Source organism: Pan paniscus, chromosome 3, assembly GCF_029289425.2.
Source record: "Pan paniscus chromosome 3, NHGRI_mPanPan1-v2.0_pri, whole genome shotgun sequence".
In the NCBI taxonomy this organism is placed as follows: domain Eukaryota; kingdom Metazoa; phylum Chordata; class Mammalia; order Primates; family Hominidae; genus Pan; species Pan paniscus.
The window spans coordinates 40,049,682-40,075,773 of NC_073252.2; the positions used below are offsets into that span (position 1 = coordinate 40,049,682).

At 37.8% G+C, this 26,092-nt stretch overlaps 1 protein-coding gene across 4 annotated transcripts in view; it reads right to left on the reverse strand.

Moving 5' to 3' along the window:
* Positions 1 to 26,092, reverse strand: part of PDS5A (PDS5 cohesin associated factor A) — a 153,350-nt gene that overhangs the window by 39,358 nt on the left and 87,900 nt on the right. For all 4 annotated transcript variants that reach the window (XM_063603530.1, XM_063603531.1, XM_055111285.2 and 1 more), the window contains exons 18-23: positions 15,634 to 15,739; positions 12,873 to 13,033; positions 10,171 to 10,294; positions 8,871 to 9,029; positions 5,292 to 5,360; positions 2,778 to 2,914 (exon numbers count right to left, since the gene is read on the reverse strand). In XM_063603530.1, coding sequence (XP_063459600.1) covers positions 2,778 to 2,914; positions 5,292 to 5,360; positions 8,871 to 9,029; positions 10,171 to 10,294; positions 12,873 to 13,033; positions 15,634 to 15,739 — 756 coding nt within the window. The remainder of the gene's footprint in view (positions 1 to 2,777; positions 2,915 to 5,291; positions 5,361 to 8,870; positions 9,030 to 10,170; positions 10,295 to 12,872; positions 13,034 to 15,633; positions 15,740 to 26,092) is intronic.

The window sequence follows — 26,092 nt, forward strand, 5'->3', positions numbered from 1 at the left end:
GTCGCACCACTGCACTCTACCCTGGCAACAGAGTAAGACTCTGTCTCAAAAAAAACAAAAAACAAAAAACAAAAAACAAAAAAACTTGATTAAAAAAACCACAAAGAATTAAAAAAAAAATCACCTATCATCATTTAAAATCTATTTCCTGCATATAAACATGTAACAGGAATCTAGTTTAATGCCTGCTGAAATGGCAGGGCTGCAGTTAAGAGTGAAGAAGTATCAGACAAATACCTAAAGGATATGAAATATAAGAGGCCAGTGTCTGTCTTAGGTACTAGCTCCTGGGGCTGACCTCCTTTTGCAGAATAAAGTTTTCAAATGAAACCTATGAAGCCTTGGCACTCCCACCCCGACACTGTGGATTTTTATTACTTACGTGGTAAAATGTGGTAATGAATGGGATGGCATGGGAGTCTTTCTACTTCGACTTCTATGTGGAACATAGCATGGCTTTTGTATTTACTGTGACCACTTTACGAAATGCAGAAAGCTAGCCGGAACCCACTGGGACTGTTGCTAAGCATAGAGAGAAGAAAACCTGGCACTCTTGGACAACAGGATTGTTAAAATGAGCACTGGTAACAATGAGGGAGCCTCAAATGGTTTCTATGGCATTCATTCAGGAATCAAAGTTAATAGCTATTATGTGAGTGCTTACTCCGTGCCAGGCAGGTGTGAAAAACACTTTATAGGCTTTATCTCAATTAATTTTCACTCCATAAGATGAGGAAATTGAGGCTTACAAAAGGTAATACTATATTATATGATATCCAGTTAGGATCTGTCCAATGGGTGTTCATTCTATGGTTAACCATTCCCCTATTTTTTGTGATGGAAAATAATGCTGGAGGAACATGCTTGTGTATAAGCTTTCATGATTCTTTTATACTCATGAATTATGAGTGTAAAAATAAAGAGTCAAGGATAACATTTTTGAGGATCTAGATGCAAAATGCCAAAGAGTCCTGCTAATTTATACTCATAGGAGTAATGAAGGAACCCATTTCCATGATCATACTGAGGAATGATTGCTTATAACGTTTTTTTTTCTTTCTGATTTGTAAAGAAAAGAGGTATTGATTAAGTTTAAATTGTATTGACTGCATTTAGTGATGTTAAACTTTTAAAAGTAAACTGATAATAGCTAAACTTCATCTCCACTGGGGGTCCTGCCTAGGTATCACTGACTTGTAAGAGCTCATTATTATGCCTTTGTCATATACTGTACATAATTACCCCCAATTTAAAGCTTTCATTATCCCTAACTCAGCTCTAAACAGTGTTATAAAAGGCTGCCTTTGGCTTCTTCTATGATAAAAATAGAGCGTAGTGGTGCACACCTATAGTCCCACTACTCAGGAGGCTGAGGCAGGAGGATTGCTTGAGCCCAGCTAGCCTGGGCAACATAGTGAGATCCCATTCCTAATCACAATAATTTTAAAAAAAATTAATAGCATAGCAGTACCACATAACTAGCCAAGGCTGGAGTACAATGGCGTGATCTTGGCACACTGCAACCTCCACCTCCTGGGTTCAAGTGATTTTCATGCCTTAGCCTCCCCAGTAGCTGGGATTATAGGCACGTACCACCACACCTGGCTAAATTTCTATATTTTTAGTAGAGACAGGGTTTCAACATGACCTCAATTGATCTGCCTGACTTGGCCTACCAAAGTGCTGGGATTACAGGTGTAAGCCACTGCACTCAGCCTCATAAAGAATGATTAAACCTCTGTCCTCTAAAACAAATTTTTAAAAAGGAATGCATCATATGTAGAATACTTTAGTTATCTATGTTGGTAATCTTGGCCCCTACTAAATCAAGAATTTGACAGAAACCAGGATCATGAAAAATTGAGCTTCTATTTTCATCTTAAAATGAGATGGCAATTTTACAGATTAAAAGTGAAAATGTGTAACAATGTAAACAATCTCTGTGTGCACATACAAGTGTACACACCCAAATCTGTAGAACAACAAGAAGGCTTCAACTCTCCCTTGAGTTGCCATTGCAATTTTTATTTTTATTTATTTATTTATTTTGAGACAGGCTCTCGCTCTGTTGCCCAGGCTGGAGTGCGGTGGCACGATCTCAGCTCACTGCAACCTCTACCTTCTGGTTTCAAGCGATTCTCCTGCCTCAGCCTCCTGAGTAGCTGGGATTACAGGCATGTGCCACCATGCCTGGCTAATTTTTGTTTTTTGTTTTAGTAGAGACGGGGTTTCACCATATTGGCCAGGCTGGTCTTGAACTCCTGACCTCGTGATCTGCCTGTCTCGGCCTCCCAAAATGCTGGGATTACAGGCATGGGCCACCGCGCCTGGCTGCCACTTAAATTTTTATTACTTTCATGGGACTCAAGTCACTCCACTTATTTAATCGCTTTAATACAGGGAAGCTCTTTGAAGGCAGGGACTTTTCCTACTTATTTTTGCTGCAATGCTTTTCACAGTGTTTTATGAAGTAGAAGTTTAACAAATATTTGTTTAATTGAACCAAATGTTGATGCTAACTGTAATAGTACAATATAGTGATTATGATTATGTATTTACTGGAAAAAGTTCCTCTTCTTTAGGAATGAAGAAAAATATATTGGCACTATTAAAATAACAATACTGACAGACAGACAAACCCTAAATGAGTACATAAGATCTGACCCTGAAGAACATGGTGTAATTACACCATTCAGTATTCATTAGGTAAATAATTCCTATGTAAATTCCACCAAAATTTCAGCACTAAGAAAACTGGAAAGAAAGAAAAATCTCACCTGATCCTCTTTTGCTCTGTCAGGTCACCCTCACTAACCAACATCGCTGATAATAACCGAAGGGTTGAATTGGCAGATTTAGACTGGTTGTTTTTCATACCCAACAGCCACCTTACCAGAAGTTTAATTGCCTGTACCTATAAAATATTAACATGCTAAAAAAAGAAAGCAACTTAAAATTCCAATTAAAGGGAAAATTAATTTATATTAATTAGATTAATGAGATTACTCATCTCCATCAGCAGACATTTTATTAAATAAGTCTATGGGATAATAACAGTAACAATACGAACTAATATTTACTCTGTGCTTAACCAGTGCCAGGCACTTTTCTTAGATCTGTAAATGTATTAACTTATTTAATCTCCCAAAAAATTCTTATGAGGAAGATTTTTTTTTTTTCCAACAGATAAGGCAATTGAGACACATTATTATGATAGATAACTTGCTTAAAAGTCTGGTTCCAGAATTTAGGCTTCTCATACTTAGATGTTTGTGCAAGATTTTGAAACTATTTGAAAACATATACTTTAAAAACAACAATTTAAACTATACAGGCCAGGGGTGGTGACTCACGCCTGTAATCCTAGCACTTTGGGAGGCCAAGGCAGGTGGATCACTTGAGGTCAGGCGTTTGAGACCAGCCTAGCCAACATGGTGAAACCGTGTCTATACTAAAAAACCCCGTCTCTACTAAAAAAAAAAAAAAAAAAATTAGTCAGGCATGGTGGCACACGCCTGTAGTCCCAGCCACTCAGGAGGCTGAGGCATGAGAATTGCTTGAACCCGGGAGGCAGAGGTTGCAGTGAGCTGAGATTGTGCCACTGCACTCCAGCCTGGGTGACAGAGCAAAACTCTGTTTCATAAAAAAACCAAAACACACACACACACACACACCCCCAACTGTACTGATTGTGGTGACTGAAAATAACTTGAGAGTTTCAGTTTTGTGGTATTGAAAAACTACTTTGAAAAAACCATCAAGTCTGATTCAGTCTCATTTAACATTGTGACCAAAAAAATGGGATTTTGTGTAATTATTGGTAGTCATAATTACTTAGAAATGTCTAGTCAAAAGATTGTTACCAATATATGTGAAAAAGCTAGCCAAAAAATCAAAGTATTATTTATTATATTTATTGACAACCTGGAAAAATGAACTGATAGAATATATGATGACTATGAAACAACACAAAGTGAAAGATTATCAAAGAAGATGATACAATCTTATTTTAAATCCCAAATCTGCCACTTTTCAACTGAGCTTTACATCTATTAAATGTCACAAATTTAGTAACAATCATCTCTATCTGCTCTGTCTCCCAGGCTGGAGTGTACTGGCATGATCACAACTCACTGTAGCCTTGACCTCCTGGGCTCAAGCGATCCTCCTGCCTCAGCTTCCTGAGTAGGTGGAACTATAGGTATGCACCACCACACCTGGCCAAATTATCATTATTATTATTTGAGACCCAGTTTCACTCTGTCGCCCAAGCTGGAGGGCGGTGGCGGGACCTTGGCTCACTGCAACCTCTACCTCCCAGGTTCAAGTGACTGTCCTGCCTCAGCCTCCGAAGTAGCTGGGATTACAGATGTGCAACACCATGCCTAGCTAGTTTTTGTATTTTTAGTAGACAAGGGGTTTCACCATGTTGTCCAGACTGGTCTTGAACTCCTGACCCCAAGTGATCTGCCTGCCTCAGCCTCCCAAAGTGCTGGGATTATAGGTGTGAGCCACCATGCCTAGCCCAACTAAATTATTTTTAATATTTTGTAGAGACATGGCTCACTATGCTGCCCAGGTTGGTCTTGAACTCTTGGGCTCAAGCGATCCTCCTGCTCTGGCTCCCAAAGTGCTGGGATAATAGGTGTGAAAAAAAAATCAAAGTATTATTTATTATATTTATTGACAACCAGGAAAAATGAATTGATAGAATATATGATGATGATGAAGCAACATAAAGTGAAACAGATTATCAAAGAAGATGATACAATCTTATTTTAAACCCCAAATCTGCCACAGTGCCCAGCTTGACAATTACCTATCTTTGCCAAGTTAATATTCATATGCTTGTAGATAGTAGTGATGAGGCTGGATTTAAGATGCCTCTGAGCACTGTCATTCTATAAACAGTCTCTCTATAAAACAGCCTCATTAAGATTGCTTTAGCAGGCAGAAGACACTGACATGTAATAAACAATGACAACTACAATGTCTTCAATAAACCATTTTTTGCAATGGATTTTAAAATAAAGCACCTCCTTAACAAATGCTTATTAACTATTAGGTTTAATTAAAAAAGGCTCCCAGCTAGGCACGATGGCTTAAGCTCATAATCCCAGCACTTTGGGAGGCTGAAGTGGGAGGATCAGCTGAGCCCGGGAGTTCAAGACCAAACTGAGCAACACAGCAAGATCCCATCTCTGTTTATTAAATTTTTTAAAGGTGAGGAAGATAACTACAAAATGTCCCTTTTTTAAACATGAAGATTATCAAGGCCTAAACAAATTTACCTTTGCTAGTACTTCAGGGGAAACCTCTTCATCTGGAGACCACAGTTTTCCATTCTTTTCACCTGTTGACTATAGACAATTGAATAAATTTAGCTATTAGCATGAAAAAAAAAATTTATGGTTTTGCTGATTAAGTTTTTCATGTTGATCAACACAGCCTCTGAGAAACCTACGGGAACATCACCAACCAGAGCTTGGAAAAGGACAAAGTTAGAAGACTCATACTTCCCAATTTTGAAACTTACTATAAAACCTACAGTAATCAAGACAGTGTGGCTGGTACTGGCAAGGATAGACATATAGACTAATGGAATAGAGAACTCAGAAAACCCTTGCATATATGGTAATTCATTTTTGACAAAGGGTGCCAAGACCATCTTTAGTGAAAGAACAGTCTCTTCAACAAATGATGCTAGAAAAACTGGATATTCAGCTGGGTGCAGAGGGTCAAGCCTGTAATCCCAGCACTATGGGGGGATGAGGCAGGTGGATCACTTGAGGTCAGGAGTTTGAGACCAGCCTGGCTAACATGGCAAAACCCTGCCTCTTCTAAAAATACAAAAAAATTAGTTGGGCATGGTGGTGCATGCCTGTAGTCTCAGCTACTCGGGAGGCTGAGGCTGGAGAACTGCTTGAACCTAGGAGGCAGAGGTTGCAGTGAGCTGACATTGCGCCACCTCACTCCAGGCTGGGCTACAGAGTGAGACTCCATCTCAAAAACACAAAAGCAAAACAAAAAAACCCCTGGATATCCACAAGAAGCAAACACACAAACAAACAAAAAAAAAATTAGATTGTTAATACATATAAGAATTAACTCAGAATTAATCAAATATCTCAATTTAATAGCTAAAACCATAAAACTCTGAAAAGATGACATAGGAAGAAATCTTCATGATCTTGGATCTGGTAAATAGCTGACAAAGGTTTAATATACAGAAAATGTAAATAACTCTTAAAACTCAACAAGAAGCAACCCAACTAAAAGTGGGTGAAGGCAGCATGGGCAACATGGCAAAACCCTGTCTGTATAAAAAAACACAAAAATTAGCCAGGCATGGTGGCGTGTGCTGATAGTCCCAGCTACTCAGGAGGCTGAGGCAGGAGATATTGCTTGAGCCTGGGAAGTGGAGGTTGTGATGAGCCAAGGTTGCACTAGTGCACCCCAGCCTGGGTGACAGAGTGAGACCATGTCTCAAAAAAAATAAAATAAAATAAGAGTGGGGTGGGGGAAGGAATTTAATACACAGCTCTCCAAAGAAGATATACAGGTAGTCAATAAGCACACAAAAAATATCCTTGACATCATTATTCATCAGGAAAATGCAAATCAAAACCACAATGAGATATCACTTCTTATCCACTAGTATGGCTGTTGCTTTTTTAAAAAGGAAAATGACATGTAACCCAACAATGTTATTCCTAGATATATACCCAAGAAATGGGAGAACAGGAACATAAATGTTTATATCAGCATTATTCACAACAGCCAACACGTAGAAGCAACCCAAGTGTCCACCAATCAACAAAAAAATGTGGGATATATACAAACAAAAATATACATATAAAAGAACACTGCTTAGCCACAAAAGGAACAACATTCTGATACATACTACAACATGGAAGAGCCCTGAGAACATGCTAAGTGAAATACAACAGACACAAAAGGACAAATATCATATAAGAGATACCTAGAATAGGTAGTCATAGAGTCAGAAGGTAGAACAGAGGGCAATGGAGAGTTGTTGCTTAATGGGTACACAGTTTCTGTATGGGGTGATAAAAAATTCTGGAGATGGATGGGGTGGTGATGATTAGGTAACAATGTGGCTATTATGTTAGTGAATTTTAACACTTAAAAATAGCAAATTTGATACTATGTATAGTTTATCACCATAAAAAAAGACCGTCTGAAAACACAATCTATCATCATCATTTAAGAGGTATCTTAAATTTCACATTTGTTGAAAACCACATCTATCGAAAGTAAAAATAACAGCAAGGATATGTAGGGTAGAAAATGAGACTTAGGCCACGTTCTTCTCTTCTTGTCTGCTGCGTTCAAAAGTGGAAGGTGGTACAAATACAGAAGGGGCACTAGCAGGTGTCTTTAAGTTCCTGATACTGAGGCCTCAAGATTACCGAAACATGTGAGAGTTAGGAACTTTGGATAAGCTAGATTTGTGGCAAACTAACACTTAAATGAAAGTCATCCACAATGATCCAGCATATCTGTGTCTTTATTCAATAACAACAGATTTAATTTAGATCCATTTGGTAAAGCAGTGATTCTTTTATTTATTTATTTATTTTTTTGAGACAGTCTTGCTCTTGTCGCCTAGGCTGGAGTGCAATGGTGCAATCTTGGCTCACTGCAACCTCTGCCTCCCGGGTTCAAGCGATTCTCCTGCCTCAGCCTCCCGAATAGCTGGGATTACAGGCACTCACCACCAAGCCCGGCTAATTTTTTTGTATTTTTAGTAGAGACAGGGTTTCACCATGTTGGCTAGGCTGGTCTTGAACTCCTGACCTCAGGTGATCCACCCACCTCGGCCCTTCAAAGTGCTAGGATTACAGGCGTGAGCCACCAAGCCCTGCCAGTAGTGACTCTTAATCAAGGTGTGTTTCCGAAATCATTTGGGGAGTCTTTTCAATCTATACATTCCAACCCAGAGGTAATAAATCAGAGCACACAGACATCAATAAATCTAGTGCCAAAAGTACAGTGTATTATCTTAAAAATTAGTCAAATTCAAGTCCACTTTTTTTTTTTTTTTTTTTTTTTTTGAGACAGAGTTTCACTCTTGTTGTCCAGGCTGGAGTGCAACTGTGCAATCGTGGCTCACTGCAACCTCTGCCTTCTGGGTTCAAGTGATTCTCCTGCCTCAGCCTCCTGAGTAGCTAGGATTACAGGTGCCGTCACCACACCTGGCTAATCCACTTACATTTCTAACAATGTTTGATAAAACAAATTTTAGCCCGGCATGGTGGCTCACACCTGTAATCCCAGCACTTGGAGAGGCCAAGGCGGACGGATCACCTGAGGTCAGGAGTTCAATATAAGCCTGGCCAACATAGCGAAACCCCGTCTCTACTAAAAACACAAAAATTAGCCAGGCGTGGTGACAGGCACCTGTAATCCCAGCTACTTGGGAGGCTGAGGAATGAGAGGAGGCCAAGGTTGCAGTGAGCCGAGATCATGCCACTGAATTCCAGCCTGGGGCACAGAGCGAGACTCTTGTCTTCAAAACAAAAAACAAAAATAACCCAATTCTAACATTCCAGAAAATGATAAACTGTCTTTTGAGGGTCAGGAAAATAGCTTTTACTTATATTTAACTTTCATGATTCACCAATCCCGTGTTCTAATTTTTGTTTCTTAAGTGTGAAATTCTAGTAGTAATAGCTACCATGAAATAAGGAAGTAGTTTCGAATTTAAATAAATAAAAAATAAGTAGAACCAATACAGAATAATTTAAAAGAAAAAGAGAATTACACAGAAACAGAAGTGTTTCTGTGATGAAGATGTAAACAGCCTTAATCTCATGATTCTCAATTTAATTAAATGAGAAACTTACCCTGTCATTCATTAGCAGATCTTTCACAATAAAATTTGCTACTACAGATTTCATTGGGGAAGCAAACTGATCTGGTGCTAACATAGAAATGTGGCCCAATGAAACTAATGGAGTTATAAGTTGTTCTGGCACATCAGCATTCAGACTCCTACTGAGTGGCTATAAAAATAAAACAGACAAAATTACCAATTTGTTTGATAAATATCTAGACACTCTACTGAAACAGTACATTTTCCTGAGTCCTCCTGAATTTACCATGCCCAAACCAATCTTCTCTAATATGATCATAACTAACTTCAACCACATTAAGACACCTGGTTCTTAATTCACCTACTAAAATTTAGCAAGATTGAAAGAATGTAGAAAAAAGATAAAAGAAAAAATAAAATCCAACAAAAAGAAGTTTAAAGAAAAACATTTTTGCTTCATCAAATCAGCATTATTTTTGACTAATCTACAACAATGGATTTGCTATACCAGTGGTTTTCTTACCCTGTGGAAGCATTTTAAATGACCTTAAATCATACAAAGTAAGAGTTCACTGGGTTTTGGTCACACTATCTCCAATTTATGATAATAGGAATACATTTCTAATAGTAAAATGAGGCCAGTCATTATATGTAAAAAAAAGGGAAACAGGATTAATTTTCAGGTAGGGTTCTTAGGTACTTTAAACTGGATTGTTCAAAATTATCTACTAATACTTTCCGAGGATAAATGCACCACTGAACCAATAAGGCTAAAATTAAGTAAAATGTTCTAACATAAACACGTAAGGCCAGGTGTGGTGGCTCATGTGTGTAATCCTAGCACTTTGAAAGACTGAAGTGGGTGGATCGCTTCAGTCCAGGAGTTTGAGACCAGCCTGGGCAACATGGCAAAACCCCATCTCTATAAAAAAAATCCAAAAATTAGCTGGGCATGATGGTGGTGCCTGTACTCTCAGCTACTTGGGAGGCTGAGGCAGGAGGACTGCTTGAACCTAGGAATTCGGGGCTGCAGTGAGCAGAGATTGCATCACTGTACTCCAGCACTGGTGAGAAACTGAAACTTTATCTCAAAAACAAACTAAAAAACAAAAACCACAAAACCCTTCAATATGAGGTGTTTGAACATATAATCTGATCTACAGGCCGGGAATGCAGTACCACATAAAATAGAATCCTTGCTCACAAGGAATTTATAGTCTAAGGTAGGACTTCATATAAACAGCTTAAAAAAATCTAGCTTCCATCTTCATCAAACTATAGAGCTTAAAAAATAAAGACCAATATAAACACAACCTATATATTAGATATACCTCAAAAATCTGTGCAAGCTGGACTTCTTTATTTGTGAATATGGCGTGTATACAGTGCACAGCCTGTTTTGCTTGGTGTGGAGTACCCCTCTTTGCTTTTTGATGTAAAATGGGAATTAAGGTCCTGCAAAAAATAATATAGTTTTTTTTTTCTTAAACCCATAAACCAACAAGTATTCCTTTGGTTGACTTCCACTTCCCCTATATGGATGGATGCTAGTAGAGAAGGCTCTCTTAAAAATTATCTGATCTAAAGAAAGTTGTAAAAAAAGCTCCATCTCTGCCCCCAAGTATAAACCAAGAAATACAATGCCTCAAGAAAAAGCCTACTTCAGGAGACAATTTTTATTTTATAGTTACTTCACAAATATGCAAAATAACAAGCAACCCTTAATTCATAATCTAAAGCTTACCCCATGACATATTTTTGCATTTACTTTCTAAGTAGCAATATTGCTAATTTTTCAATTCCCTTTTATAATCCCCTTCAGTTATTTCAAAGTAGCTACAGAAAGAGAGTAGCAAAAGGCCAAGTTGTATTAAACAGCTGAAATAATACTAGTGAAAGAAAGTACGCAAAGATACAGCTACATATATATCAGTAGAATGGCAATAAAAATATCTAACTATTATGTGCCAGGCACCATTCTAGGTATTTCCGCATGGATTAATTCAACTAATGTTCACATCCACCCAAAGAAGACTATCATAGTCATTACACAGATGAGAAAATTAAAGCACAAAGATGTTATTTAAGCCTCCTAATAGACGAAGCTAGGAAACTGGGAGTTGGGATTTGAAAATGAGCATTTCTTTCAAAATCCACATACTTAACCTCTACACTGACAATGAAGAGTAAACTAAAACAGTCTTCTTTTAGGATGATGGAAAAACATAAAGCATTCTTCAAAAATTAAATGTTGATGACATGAAAAAGCATTAGGTAGAATGAAGAAAATAGTGTGCATATATGAACTTATAAAAAATAGACAAACACATCTAGTAGATGAACATTCATAGAAAGTATATATATCAAATGTTAATGGTGACTATTTCCTTATATTTTTTCTAGTTTCAGTTTGCTACAATGAACATAAGTATTTTTATAATCAGAAGAAAATTGATAAAACGAAACAAACATTTAAGGAAAGATATTTGTCATATATTTAATGTTATTAGAGAAGAGCCTATTTTATAAAGTTAGTGGCATCAAATGCAAGGGTGACAATGCCCTCTTATGATAATGGAAGGCTACATATGAAACCTATACTGCAGGCTCCAGGCCATGCACTTTAACCAAAAATGGGAACATATGCTAGTTGGTATGAATCTGATTTGACATGTATAAATATGCCTGAAGTTTGCCTCTATGGACTTTGGAATTATGAGATAGGGATGTCCATGACCAAACAGACTTCCTTGACTGAGTATTGACTACGCTTCTAAACGGAAGATGTCTTTCCTCTCTCCTATCTGTTTAGTCTTTCACCATTCCATTTACCAGACTGAGATTTCTTATAACACTGGTGAATGACAAAGGAAGATAGTTTCAATCAAACTGTTGTTAAATGTATTATTATTATTAGCCAAATAAAATAATACAGAAAGTCAACTTTAACCTTTCTTCTTGTTTTTTCTAGAGCAGTATAATCCAGTGATGCCATCAGAGTTGTTACTGAGGTCTTTAGCATTGTGCTTTTCTGCTTTCCAGTGATTATCTCCTTTCTTCTCCATTGGTCTTACGAATAAGGTATTTTATTCCTCACGTCCAAAGTTAACTCTTCCACCTATGCTCATTTTCAACTGTGTCCTTTGGGGTAGAATTTCTCTAAGAATAGTTTCTTTGCCTTGAAAAAATGTATAGGATTTCCTCCCTTGAAAAACTCATCAAAAACTATCCTATTGTGTCAGTGATCTTTTTTTAATAATGTATAAAATTTATTATTTCTAGTCTATAAACTCCTTGAGGGCAGGGACTAATTGTGGTAACTTTTTATTATTAGCCAGAACAATGCGGAGAATGAAGAGAATGTACAATGGACACTGAATTATTTCACAAGTTAAACTATTAGCTCACAAATTTAATAAAAACTTCAGGAGACTGCTTGTTCTGTGATTATCATGTGAAGAAAATGGTATGTAGTTGAATATACTCTGAACTAATTGCAAATACCCTGAACATATGATTCAACTGCCATTTGCAATGTATTTTTTCCTTCAAAAGATGTCTTCTGCATATTTTAAGTCTAAATATAACATCTCAGCACAAGTTTCACCTTAACCTTTTTAAGATGCCAAAGTGAACTATTTGCCCCATTTTTTGGTAGGATAGCAAAGTGACAGTTATTGAATTTATAACCCATTTATAGAAAAAAAGATGAATATACATGGATTAGAAAGACATTAGTCATAAATATAATAAAACACTAAATTCTGTGATAACTTTTGATTCTTAATATCTTAAAATACTTTTGTTATAAACAAACATGTAGTTTCGGTTTATTCTGCTGCCTACATTCTAATGGTGGGAGAGGGGTGTGAGGCAAGGGAAAGACAAAACAGAGGAGGACACAGAAAAGTAGCTTCTAAATCAAAGTTGTCTTTCTTCCCTCCTATCTTCCTACACAGAAGGAAAACAATGATTTTATGGTTCCCACACTTAGAAACTTTTGTATTTACCATGGGAGAAAAAATGTACTCACGATCGTATCTGGGGAAGGTCTGTTTCTATTTTGTGACCTGTATTTCTAAAAATTTGAATAGCAGCTTCTGCTACCTTGTCATCCTCCATTCTTAGGCACTGTAACAAGGACTCATATGTCTCTGCAGAGTGGAACGAGGTAGGATGTGTAAAAGACAGAACCTGAAAAAACAGATACAGCTTTAGAAGTACAGACAATGGTTTTAATCCATTAAAAAAGAATTACTTCCCGCAAAAGAAAAAAAAAATTGAATTCTGGGGTAAATATGCTAGCTACACAGAATAGAGATACATCTCCTAGCCGTCCTTGCAGTTAGTTATGGCTAATCAGACATTATCAGAAATACTGTATGGTGTGGTAGCTTCCAGTTATTCCTTGACACAACTAACAGACAGCCTTTGTCCTATTTTCTTCTTCACCTCTTAGTCTACTCTGCTACTTAGAACACAAAACACATGGCTCCTTTTTTATGGAATTAATACAATATTAATAACTATTATCAATATTATAAACTATTATCAGTTTATAAATATATTGTATTTAGGTGAAGGAATGCTTACTTGAGATAAAACCTCCATACGTAATGACTCAATCTTTGTGTAACGTAAACAAAATGCTAACTCAGAGCTTTCTTTGACTGGCAAAAAGATAATCTATGAGAATTTTTTTTTTCTTTTTTTGAGACAGGATTTCACTCTGTCACCTAGGCTAGAGTACAGTGGAATGTCACAGCTCACTGGGGTCTCAACCTCCCACCTCAGTCTCCTGAGCTGAGACTACAGGTGCACCACCATGCCCGGCTAAATTTTTTGTTTTTTTGTAGAGATGAGGTCTAGCTATGTTGCCCAGGCTGGTCTCCAACCCCTGTTCTCAAGAGATCTTCCTGTCTTGGCTGGGATTACAGGCATAAACCATTGTACCCAGCCAAAAAAATATCTGAAGTGAAATCTATCACTCAACATAATTATCAACAAAGAAGCCACTATTGTGAACTTTTAATTATGATTACAATATATAATTATTCCCTTATTATAACACCAGCACGAGCCTGTCCTTAAATAACTTTTAGCAAGTTAGATACATGTCTAAAGAGTTAACCTTCCATAAAGTAGAAACAATTCAGTTAGTGTAGTATCAAGATTAGGAAAATAGAGAAGCAGGGAGAAAGGGGAATGAGCAGATGGTCTTCATTAATTTTTCAATAAGCACTTATTTAATGGTCATTAAGTGTAGACACTGTCTCACTTGGCAAGGTTTGGAGTGATAATATTTACTTACGTGGTTTTAATTATTTACAGAAAATTGGAGAATTAAATTAGAAAAATGTAATAAAAAGCAATCTACTGGCCGGGCGCGGTGGCTCACGTCTGTAATCCCAGCACTTTGGGAGGCCGAAGCGGGCTGATCACAAGGTCAGGAGATCAAGACCATCCTGGCTAACATGGTGAAACCCCATCTCTACTAAAAATACAAAAAAAATTAGCCAGGCATGGTGGTGGGAGCCTGTAGTCCCGGCTACTTGGGAGGCTGAGGCAGGAGAATGGCGTGAACCTGGGAGGCGGAGCTTGCAGTGAGCCGAGATCATGCCACTGCACTCCAGCCTGGGCAACAGAGCAAGACTCCATCTCAAACAAACAAACCAAAAAAAGCAATCTATTAAAAAATGTTACCTTAAAGGTGGTTTCACTTTTAAAACAACTTAAAAATACAACTCAATTACTAAAAACATAATTAAAATCTTATTCATGAGGCATCATATCAATCCTATCAATGAAATGATTTTTTTTTCTTTTCTTTTTCAACAGTCTCACTCTGACGCCAAGCTGGAGTGCAGTGGTGTGATCTCAGCTCACTGCAACCTCCACCTCCTGGGTTCCAGTGATTCTCCTGCCTCAGCCTCCGAAGTAGCTGTGACTACAGGCGTGTGCCACCACGTCTAGCTAATTTTTGTATTTTTAGTAGAGACGGGGTTTCCCCATGTTGGCCAGGATGGTCTCGATCTCTTGACCTTGTGATCTGCCCGCCTCGGCCTCCCAAAGTGCTGGGGTTACAGGCATGAGCCGCCGAGCCCAGCTCAATGAAATGATATTTAAGACCCTTGGAATATGATCCCATCATTCTTTTTCTATCTAACATCCATTGCACTGGTTTGTCTCTTCTCCTGTATGTCACAGTGGTATCATGTCTCTTTGCCTTCAATTTCTTCCCTTCTTTTACTCAATCCAATGAAAGCTCTATCAAGGGCTGCAGCTGGTTGTAAGCCAGGTTAAAAGCCCGTGACACTACCTTTCTTACCCAGTGGCACTCGACAATCTGGAACCAACCTTGTCTCCCATCATTCCCCAAAGCACCCCTTTTTTCTAGTTATGCCAGTCTCCCAAGAATCCCACAAATATACCAAGAAATACTCCCTTTAATGATGATATTCCCTCCTCTAGATTTAGTCACATACCCTGTCCACAAAGTCTAAAGTCACATCTTGCTATTACTAAGTTAAGAATAGATTGTACAGTAATCACTACCAAGCATAGAAGGCATGGAAATGATAAACAGTGAAACAAATATTAATTTATAATGTAAAATAATTACATTATTATATTATGTTGTAAAAACATTACTTTTACATAATCTAATTTCCAACACAAGTTTTAAATCTTTCAAATAGTTTCCTGTGAAATAAGCCTGACTCTTGCATATCCTGAAGGGAAGGCAAATTATGACCCCACGGAAATACATGGCAACAAAACTGTTTCAAAAATACCTTAAGAAGTTCAAGTCCTGAACGGATAGCTGTATCTGGACTTACACCCTCCTCTTCATCATCTGCTGTCCCCTCTATTGACTTATTCATCAATTTCACTAGTGCACTATAAAAAGAAGAAAATATAAATCAGTAACCACTGTAGTAGTAACTATATCCTAATCACACTGTGACAGAACATATATAGAACCTTAAAATATTAAATTCAAAGGAGTTTCTGTGGGGGAAAAAAGTTCAACCTTGTCCTCTACTTGATAACTAAACTTCTACTTAGTTTATCCCCCTAAAAAACTTAATGTGTAAGAGTAACTCTTCTAAAAAATAACAAAACTAAAATTAAATGACACAGCACTCTGGTAATATATTCACATAAGTAATTTAATATTCATTTCCATATATACAGAGATTTTCAGTTTTAAGAAAAATAATAATATAGTAGTTGCTAAGTGAGCAATGACAACTGACTCAAAAAAATACAAATAATAAACATACACATGGACAAATGAATTAATCACTGGTAATTTACTGAATCAGTAACTTTATTTCTATAAACTTACAGCAAAGAAGCAAGTCATTGGAAGCATCATGCTGTATTTATAAAGATTCATTAATTAGGAACAATTTAATTGTCAAAAATTAAGGAATTAGTTTTTCAAAATACCTACCACCAGGAAATAGAATATTATCTGGTCAATAAAAATCAGATGATGTAGCAACATGGTACTATTTTAAGTAAAAACAAATGTGACTTCTGGTTTTGAGATCAGTAAACTGAAGAAGATATTACCCTATTATGAGAACATTCAATTATTATTACAAATGTTCAAAACAAGATTTTGGTTAATTTTTTTTTCCTTTGGTGTTATGTCAAAGTATTCATTAAAAAAAATTTAAGTACCAAATATGCATAGGATGCAGATGTTGAAATTCTTTTCACTTATAAAAAATTAACAAAAATTATAAATATTCATGGGGTACACAGTGATGCTTCCAGACATATAATGCATGGTGATTAGATCAGGATAATTAACACATCCATTATCTTAAACACGTATCATTTCTTTGTGTTGGGAACATTCAATATTGTCCTAGCTATTTGAAACTATGTTATTGTTAACTATAGTCATCCTACTGTGCTATGGAACACTAGAATTCATCCACCCATCTAGCTGTGATTTTGTATCCTTTTTTGTAATTTTGTATTTCTCCCTAATCCTCCCTTCCCACTACCTTTTCCAGCCTCTTGTTTCCTCTGTTCTATTCTTTGCTTCTGAGAGATCTACTTTTTTTTTTTTTAGCTTCCACCTACCAGTGAGAACATCTGGTATTTAACTTCCTGTTCCTGGCTCATTTCACTTAACATAATGTCCTCCAATGCCATTCATATTGCTGCAAATGACAGCATTTCATTCTTTTTTTTAATGGCCGAATAGTATTCCATTTATCTATGTACCATATTTTCTTTACCCATTCATTCCTTGGACACAGGGTGATACCAAATCTTGGCTATTGTCAATAATGCTGCAATAATAATGGGTATACAGATATCCCTGATAAACTTATTTCTTTTGGATGTATACCTAGTAGTGGGATTGCTGGATCATATGGTAGTTGTATTTTTTAGTTTTTTTTTTTTTGAGGACCCTCCATACTGTTCTCCATTATGGCTGTATTAACTTACAGATGTTGAAGTTTAAACTAAGTTTAGCACTTACTTTCCTTTCCCTCTTACATCACAAGAATTATTTTAAAATTCATTATCTTCAGTTCATCTGATAACATTAAAGAAACAAATTGCTGTATATGTGTACAAGCATTAACTTAAAGTATAATATACCACACAATTCCCTGAATTAAAATGTACAACTCAATGGTGTTTACTATATTCACAAGGTTGTACCACCTAACTGTAGAACATCCCATCACTATCCTAAGTCAAACCCCTTACCTGTTAGCAGGAACTCATTCACCATTACTCCCTCCAGCCCTAGGCATTTACTAATCTATTTTCTCCCCTAAACACTTGCCTATTCTGAACATTTCATATTAATGAAATCATACAATTTCATAGGGTTTGGCTGTGTCCCCACTCAAATCTCACTTTGAACTGTAATAAGCCCCACATGCCAAGGGCGGGGCCAGGTAGATAACTGAACATGGGGGCAGTTTCCTCCATATTGTTCTTGTGGTACTGAATAAATCTCAGGAGATCTGATGGTTTTATAAAGGGGAGTTCCCCTGCACATACTCTCTTGCCTGTCACCATGTAAGATGTCCCTTTGCTCTTGCTTCATCTTCCACTGTGATTGTGAGGCCTCCCCAACCACGTGGAACTGCAAGTTCATTAAAACCTCTTTCCTTTATAAATTACCCAGTCTGGGTGAAGACTCTGTCTCAAAAATAATAAATAAATAAAACAAAATAAAATAAAAATGTAAAAATCTGAATTTGCATTTCCCAAATGAGTATTAATACTAACTGTCCTTTCTTGTGCTTATTTACCATCTTAACTAGTACCTGTTCAAATATGCCCATTTTAAAACTGAGTCATCTGTCTTATTGAGTAGTCAGAGTTCCTTATATAGCCTGGATATAATCCTTTACCAAATACATGCTTTTCAAGTATTTTCTCCCAGTCTGTGGCTATTATGTTCCCTCTAAGAAATCTTTGCCTATCCTATATGTTTTCTGGAAATTCCAGCTCTGACTTTGTATTTTAAAGATTCATTCAATTTGAGAAAATAATTCCAAATTGAGCTTTTTATTAAGAAATCCTAGTCAACATTGCTTGAATTTAACAAAATTACAAGTGTGTTTCAAAAAAATTTATAAATATGTAAATACATGTGATAGGTTCCATGCACACGATTATTTCATGAGTATTTATTAACTACCTGTCATGTGCCAAGTCTTATGGTCTACCTGAGAAATACAGTATGAAATGAGAGACATAATCTCTGCTATCATTGTAATGTTGGTAATCACCAGTATGCGTCAAGGAGCTATAAGCGAAAGAGCAAAGTCTTCAAACCAGGTTCACAGTCCTTCCTCTTATAAAGTATTTTTCCTCTTTTATAAATTAAATAAATAACATATATTTCACAGGGCTATCATGATGAAAAAGACGATCTCAAGTGCCTCTTCAAAACTGCTTGGGAAGTCTATGCTATACAACCACTGTTACAAATCTTCACCATTCTAAATGAAGTCTAAATACTCCCATTGGCAACTTCATCTTTAACAGAACGGAGAGTAGTAATGGACGCCTTGAGTGAAAACTCTTCTAATTTTCCATACCTAATCTTCTAACCTCCTCTAATTTGTGTGTATTATTTTGTCATGTCATAGGTTAAGATGTCCTTCTTCCTGCTCTGCTTCCTTAGGAATGCTGCTCCCTCATACCTATATTCCCCTTCCCTTATCTGCAATCTGTCTTCTTTTCAACTAGCATCTTTTTTTTTAAAAAAAGAAGAAGATGGAGTCTCACTTTTTGCCCAGGCTGGAGTGCAATGGTGTGATCTCAGCTCACTGCAACTTCCGCCTCCCAGGTTCAAGTGACTCTCATGCCTCAGCCTCCCGAGTAGCTGGGATTACAGGCACGCACCACCACACCTGGCTAATTTTTGTACTTTTAGTAGATATGGGGTTTCACCATGTTGGCCAGGCTGGTCTTGAACTCCTGACCGCAGGTGATCCGCCCACTTCGGCCTCCCAAAGTGTTGGGATTACAGGCGTGAACCACCGCACCCAGCCTTCAGCTAGCACCTTTTCAAGGTATTTAAATATTCAAAATTATTTAGTCAAAAACAACAGCAGAAGATTCTTCTTCAAGCTTACTCCGTTTCCATCATCTTACTTTTCTGTTACTTTTCTTTTGAGGCTCAAACTCTGACTTTAGCCCAGTTTTTTTGTTTTTGTCTTTTTTTGAGACACAGTCTCATTCTGTTGCCCAGGAGAGAGTGAAGTGCCGTGATCTCAGCTCACTGCAATCTCTGCTTCCTGGGCTCATTCTTCCACCTCAGCCTCCCACATAGCTGGGACCACAGGCGCATGCCATGGTATCCTGCTAATTTCTGTATTTTTGTAGAGATAGGGTTTTGCCATACTGCCTAGGCTGGTTTCTAACTCCTGGACTCAAGTGATCCACCCACCTCCGCCTCCCAAAGTGCTGGGATTTCTGGCGTGAGTCACCACACCCAGCCTTCTCCTTTGCTTTTTTTCTTGAGTCTCGCTCTGTCACCCAGGCTGGAGTGCAATAACGTGATCTTGGGTCACTGCAACCTCCGCCTCCTAGGTTCAAGTGATTTTCCAGCCTCAGCCTCCTGAGTAGCTGGGATTACAGTTGCGTGCCACCACGTCAGGCTAATTTTTGCATTTTTAGTAGAGACGGGGTTTCACCATGTTGGTCAGGCTAGTCTCAAACTCCTGACCTCGTGATCTGCCCGCCTCGGCCTCCCAAAGTGCTGGGATTACACGCATGAGCCACCATGCCTGGCCTCCTTTGCTTTTTATCCAAGATTGGCGCTGTCTACACTGATTGTCCCCACTGGTGCTGTCAATTTATCTCCTAAGCAGGGTTTAGAAGGGTGACAAGGCTATGTATCCCTTTAACATGCTCAAGCCTCAGTGTAGCCAAGTGGTACCTAGTGGCTTTCTATTGAGCTGGGCCAGTAAAAAACAGACTCAGCAGTCTTCTCTGCCTAAGTAATACTGATCACCTTCTCTGTGTACCACGATGTAGATGTTGGAAAGGACTGTCCTATGCCTTCCTGAATCCATGGCATTCTGGCTTTGTCCTTGCTACCGCACAGAAACTGCTCTGTTCATTGTGATTTTTTCCCATTTCCTAATCCATTCGATGATTCTTAGTATTTAATCAACTTCTGGATATCATCTGACCCCTCCTTAGCCCCTCTTTGGTTTCTGTGATAACACTCTTTCCCAATTTTCTGCTTTTGACTATGTCTGCTCAAAACTTAAAAAGAAAATTTAAGTCCGTTATCTTCTGCCAGCCTCTTAATTGCTAATTTCCCTCACGATTCAGTCCTCAACCTTTTCCTTTTTAAAATTTTACTTTCACCTGGGTTCCAGCCATCATTACAATGACTACTTCATTTTCATCTACTTCCTATAGACCATTAACTAACTGTAGCACACATATGTCAAGGTGTACGGACATATGTATAGGGGGGAAATTGATTATATTTAGAATGATTTTATATTAACCCCAATCCTTTCTTTCAAAATTCTAGGCCAGGTGCAGTGGCTCATGCCTGAAATCCCAGCAATTTGGGAGGCCGAGGTGGGCAGATTGCTTGAGCACAGGAGCTCGAGACCAGCCTGGCCAAGATGGTGAAACCCTGCTCTACTAAAAATAAAAAAAATTAGCCTAGCATGGTGGCGCACACCTGTAGATACAGCTACTTGGGAGGCCAAACCCGGGAGGCAGAGGTGGCAGTGAGCCGAGATCGTGACACTGCACACTCCAGCCCAGGTGACAGAGCAAGATTCCTTCTTAAAAAAAAAAAAAAAAGGAAAGGAAAAGAAAAAGACAAAAGAAAGGAGAAGAGAAGAGAAAAAAAACTTCGGCATGGTGGCTCATGCCTGAAATACCAGCATTTTGGAGGCCAAGGTGGGCAGATCACTTGTGCCCAGGAGCTCGAGACCAGCCTGGGCAACATGGCAAAACTGCTTCTCTACTAAAGCACTTTTAAAAAAATTAGCTGAGCATGGTGACGCACACCTATAGTTCCACCTACTCAGGAGGCTGAGGTCTGAGATCGTTTGAGCCTACACAACAGTGAGCCAGGATCGTGCATTTCAGCCTGGGCGACAGAGTGAGATCGTGTATCCAAAAAAGTAAAGAGAAAAAGAAAAGAAAATCTTAATAAAAAAGGGCTGGGTATAGTGGCTCACGCCTGTAATCCCAACACTTTTGGAGGCCGAAGTGGGTGGATTGCTTAGGTCCAAGAGTTCGAGACCAGCCTGGACGGCATGGTGAAACCCTGTCTCTACCAAAACCAAAACAAAGCAAACAAAAAACAAACAAACAAAAACACCCTCACAAAATTAGCCAGTTGTGGTGGCATGTGCCTATGGTCCCATCTACTCTGGAGGCTGAGGGAGGAGCATCACCTGAGCCCAGGAGGTCAAGGCTGCAGTGAACTATGATCATGCCACTGTACTCCAGCCTGGGTGACAGAGCAAGACCTTGTCTCAAAAAAAGAGAAAGAAAAAAAAGCCAATTTTGATTTTTTTGTATGTTGAGAGATGAGAGATAGGGGTCTAGTTTCATTCTTCTGCTAATCAGTTTTCCTAGCACAATTTATTGTAGAGACTATCCCTTCCCTCCTTGTATGTTCTTGACACCTCTGTCAGAAATGAGCTGGCCAAAAAAGCACCAATATGTACCTGGGTTCTCAATTCTGTTCCTTTAGACGTGTCTAGTTTTTATGCCAGTATCATGTTGATTTGGTTACTGTAGTTTTGTAGTATAAAGTCAGGTAGTTTGATGGCTCCAGCTTTTGTTCTTTTTCCTCATATTGCTTTGGCTATTTGAGTCTTTTGTGGTTCCATGTAAATGTTAGGATTGTTTTTTCTATTTCTGTGAAGAATGTCATTTTTATTTTGATAGATATTGCATTTAATTTGTAAATTACTTTGAGTAGTACTGTCATTTTAACAATATTGATTTTGGCCGGGCGGGGTGGCTCACGCCTGTAATTCCAGCACTTTGGGAGGCCGAAGTGGGCGGATCACCTGAGGTCGGGAGTTTGAGACCAGCCCGACCAACATGGAGAAACCCCATCTCTACTAAAAATACAAAATTAGGCAGGTGCAGTGGTGCATAACTGTAATCATTGCTACTTGGGAGGCTGAGGCAGGAGAATTGCTCGAACACGGGAGGTGGAGGCTGCGGTGAGCCAAGATCGCGCCATTGCACTCCAGCCTGGGCAACAAGAGCGAAACACCATCTCAAAAAAAAAAAAATTTTTTTTTTAATTTTTCCATTTCACGAGCATGGAATATCTTTCCATTTTTTGTGTGTTTCCTTTAATTTCCTCCATCCGCGTTTTAAAGTATTTCTTGTAATAGATCTTTCACTTATTTGGTTAAGTTGATTATTAGGTATTTAATATTCTTTGTAGCTATTATAAATAAGATTGCTTTCTTGATTTTTCGGATTGTTTGCTGTCGGCATACGTAGATGCTACTGAGTTTTGTATGTTGATTTTGTATCCTGCAACTATACTGTATTCATTTATCTGTTCAAAACAGTTTTTCGGTGGAGTCTTTAGCTTTTTCTGTGATAATGTCATCTGCGAACAAGGCTAATTTGACTTCTTTCTTGCTAAATTTGGATGGCCTTCTTTTCTTTTGACTAATTGCTCTAGCCAGGACTTCCAGTAATTTGTTGAATAAAGGTGGTAGAAGTGGCTTCCATATCTTATTCCAGGTATTAGATGAAAGCCTTTCAATTTACCCCATTCAGCACAATGTTCAGTGTGGGTGTGTCACATATGGCCTTTATTATTTTGAGGTATGTTCCCTCTATACCTATTTTGTTGAGGGTATTTATCATAAAGTAATGTTGAATTTTATTGAATGTTTTTTCAGAACCTATTAAAATGACTATACGGTTTTTATTCTTGGTTCTATTAATATGATGAATCATGTTTATCGATATATGATTTATGAACCATCCCTGCATCCCTGGGATGAATTCCACTTTATTGTGATGAATATTTTTAATGTGTTATTGAAAGCAGGTTGCTAGTATTTTTGAGGATTTTTGTATCTATGTTCATCAGTGATAGACCCCTATCCCTCACCCTCTAAAAAAATCAAATCAAAATGGATTAAGACCTAGTGGATGAAACCACTAGCAGAAAATGCTAGGATAATGCTTAAAGACAGTGATCTGAGCCAAGTTTGTTTGTGTTAACATCCCAAAAGTACAGGCAACCAAAGCAAAAATAGAAAAATAGAATTACATTAAGCTAAAATGGTTCTGCACAGCTAAGGGAGCAATAAAAAAAGCGAAGAGACAACCCACAGAATGAGAAAATATTTGCAAATTATCCCTGTGTCAACGGATTAATAACCAGAACATGTAAGGAGTTCAAACAACTCAATAGCAAAATAACAAAACAAAACAAAAAAAACCACCAGACAAACAAAAAATCAAAACCATACAAAAAAAATCCAATTTAAAAGTGGGAAAACAGGCCAGGTGCAGTGGCTCACGCCTGTAATCCCAGCACTTTGGGAGGCTGAGGTGGGCAGATCACGAGGTCAAGAGATTGAGACCATCCTGGCCAACATGGTGAAACCCGGTCTCTACTAAAAAACAAAAATTAGCTGGGCATGGTGGCATGCACCTGTAGTCCTAGCTACTCGGGAGGCTGACGCAGAACTGCGTGAACCTGGGAGGTGAAGATTGCAGTGAGCCAAGATGGCGCCACTGCACTCCAGCTGGCGACAGAGCAAGACTCCGGCAAAAAAAAAAAAAAAAAAAAGGGGGGCTTTTTATCAACAAGACAGAGAATAACGGATGCTGGCGAGGATGTAGAAAAAAGTGAACCCTTGTACACTGTTGTTGGGAATGTAAATTAGCATAGCCACTAAGGAAAACTGTATGGAGGTTCCTCAAAAAACTAAAACTGGATCCACCATATGATCTAGCAATTCCACTACTGGGTATATATTTTTTAAAAAGGAAATTAATATATTGAAGAGATATCTGCAGTCCTATGTTTATTGTGTCACTATTCACAATAGCCAAATATGGAATGAACCTAAGTGCACATCAACGAAGAAAGAAAATGTGGTATATATGTACAATGAAAAATTATTCAGCCATAAAAAAAGAATGAAATCCTGCCATTTGTAGCAACGTGTATGCAAATGGAGCTCATTATGTTAAATAAAACAAGCCAAGAACAAAAAAAAAAAAACAAATATTGCATATTCGCAGTCATATGTGGGAGCTAAAAATGTGAACCTCATGATGACACAGTAGACTGGTAGTTACAAGAAGCTGGGAAGGGTGAGAAAGGCGGAATGAAGAGAGGTTAATTAATAGATATAGAACGACTAGTGTTTTAGAGATCGGTAGAGTGACTATAGTTTAATAGCTAAAGAGAATTTGAATGTTTCTAGCATAAAGATGAATATTTAAGGTGATGTATATCACCAATACACTGATTTGATCTTCACAAATTGTATAAATGTATTAAATTATCAGACATAGCCTGAATATATGTACATTTATTATGTTATGGGCTGACATGTGTTTCTCCCAAATTCATATGAATTCTAATCCCCAGTATCTCAGAATGTGACTGTATTTAGAGATAGGGCCTTTAAAGAGATAATCAAGGTAAAATAAGATTGAATGGGTGGGGCCTAATCCAATATGACTATTGTTCCTGCAAGAGATTAGGACATAGACATGCTGCGTGCACAGAGAAAAGACCACAAGAGGACACAGTGAGAAGGAAGCCATCTGTTTATGAAGATGAGAGGCTTCAGGAAAAAAATTAAAAATTGCTGATACCTTGGATCTCAGGCTTACACCTCCAGAACTGTGAGAAAATAAATTTCTTTTGTTCAGGCCAGGCACTGGGGTATTTTGTTATGAAAGCCCTAGCAAATGAATATAATCAGCATTTCAATACAGCCACATCAGTGATTCACCTAAGGTGAAATAAACAGCGAAGCTTGGGTACTGGAACTGATCTCTGAATTCTAGGCTGTTTGGAAAAAGAACCAACAAGTGCTGCATAGTAACTGAATATGGAAAGATATATAGCTTATCTACTGGAAAAATGATTGGTGCAAGAGAAAAGCATTACCAGAAGTTTGAAAAGTCTGAAATCATGAGAATACGTAATAAAAAATCAATAGCTCTTAACTAATGTCTATGATGCCAGGCTGCTTACCTTTTATATATTACCTCAAATTAACATAATCATCCAACAAGAAGATTTTATGCCCATATTAAAGTTGAAAATAAATGAAAATTCAAAGACAATCCAAAGCCACAAAGTAGACTTATGTTTTGAAACCAAATTTGCCTAAAGATAATCCTCTCCTCTTTCCAATATACCATTCTGTTCTCACACATCAAATGAACAGTGGTATAATATGTACTACAGAATATTACAGGGCCATTAAAATGCTTAAGAAAACTCAGAGGTTGGTCAACAGCCACACAGATCTAAAATATTCCTTTTTCTGTCTTTCTCTTTGTTCTAAGTTTTCTTTAATGAGAACGCATAAACTAAAAATAAACATAAGAACTCTTTAAAAACAGAAAGCATTATATAAAGCCAAAGATCATAAAATGAGAAGGCTTTCCCTTCAACTTGAATGATGTACACCCCTGTGATTAAAAAGAGACATACAGAGGTTTTCAGGTATCTTTAGGAGCCCAGAATTTAAATTAACAACATTG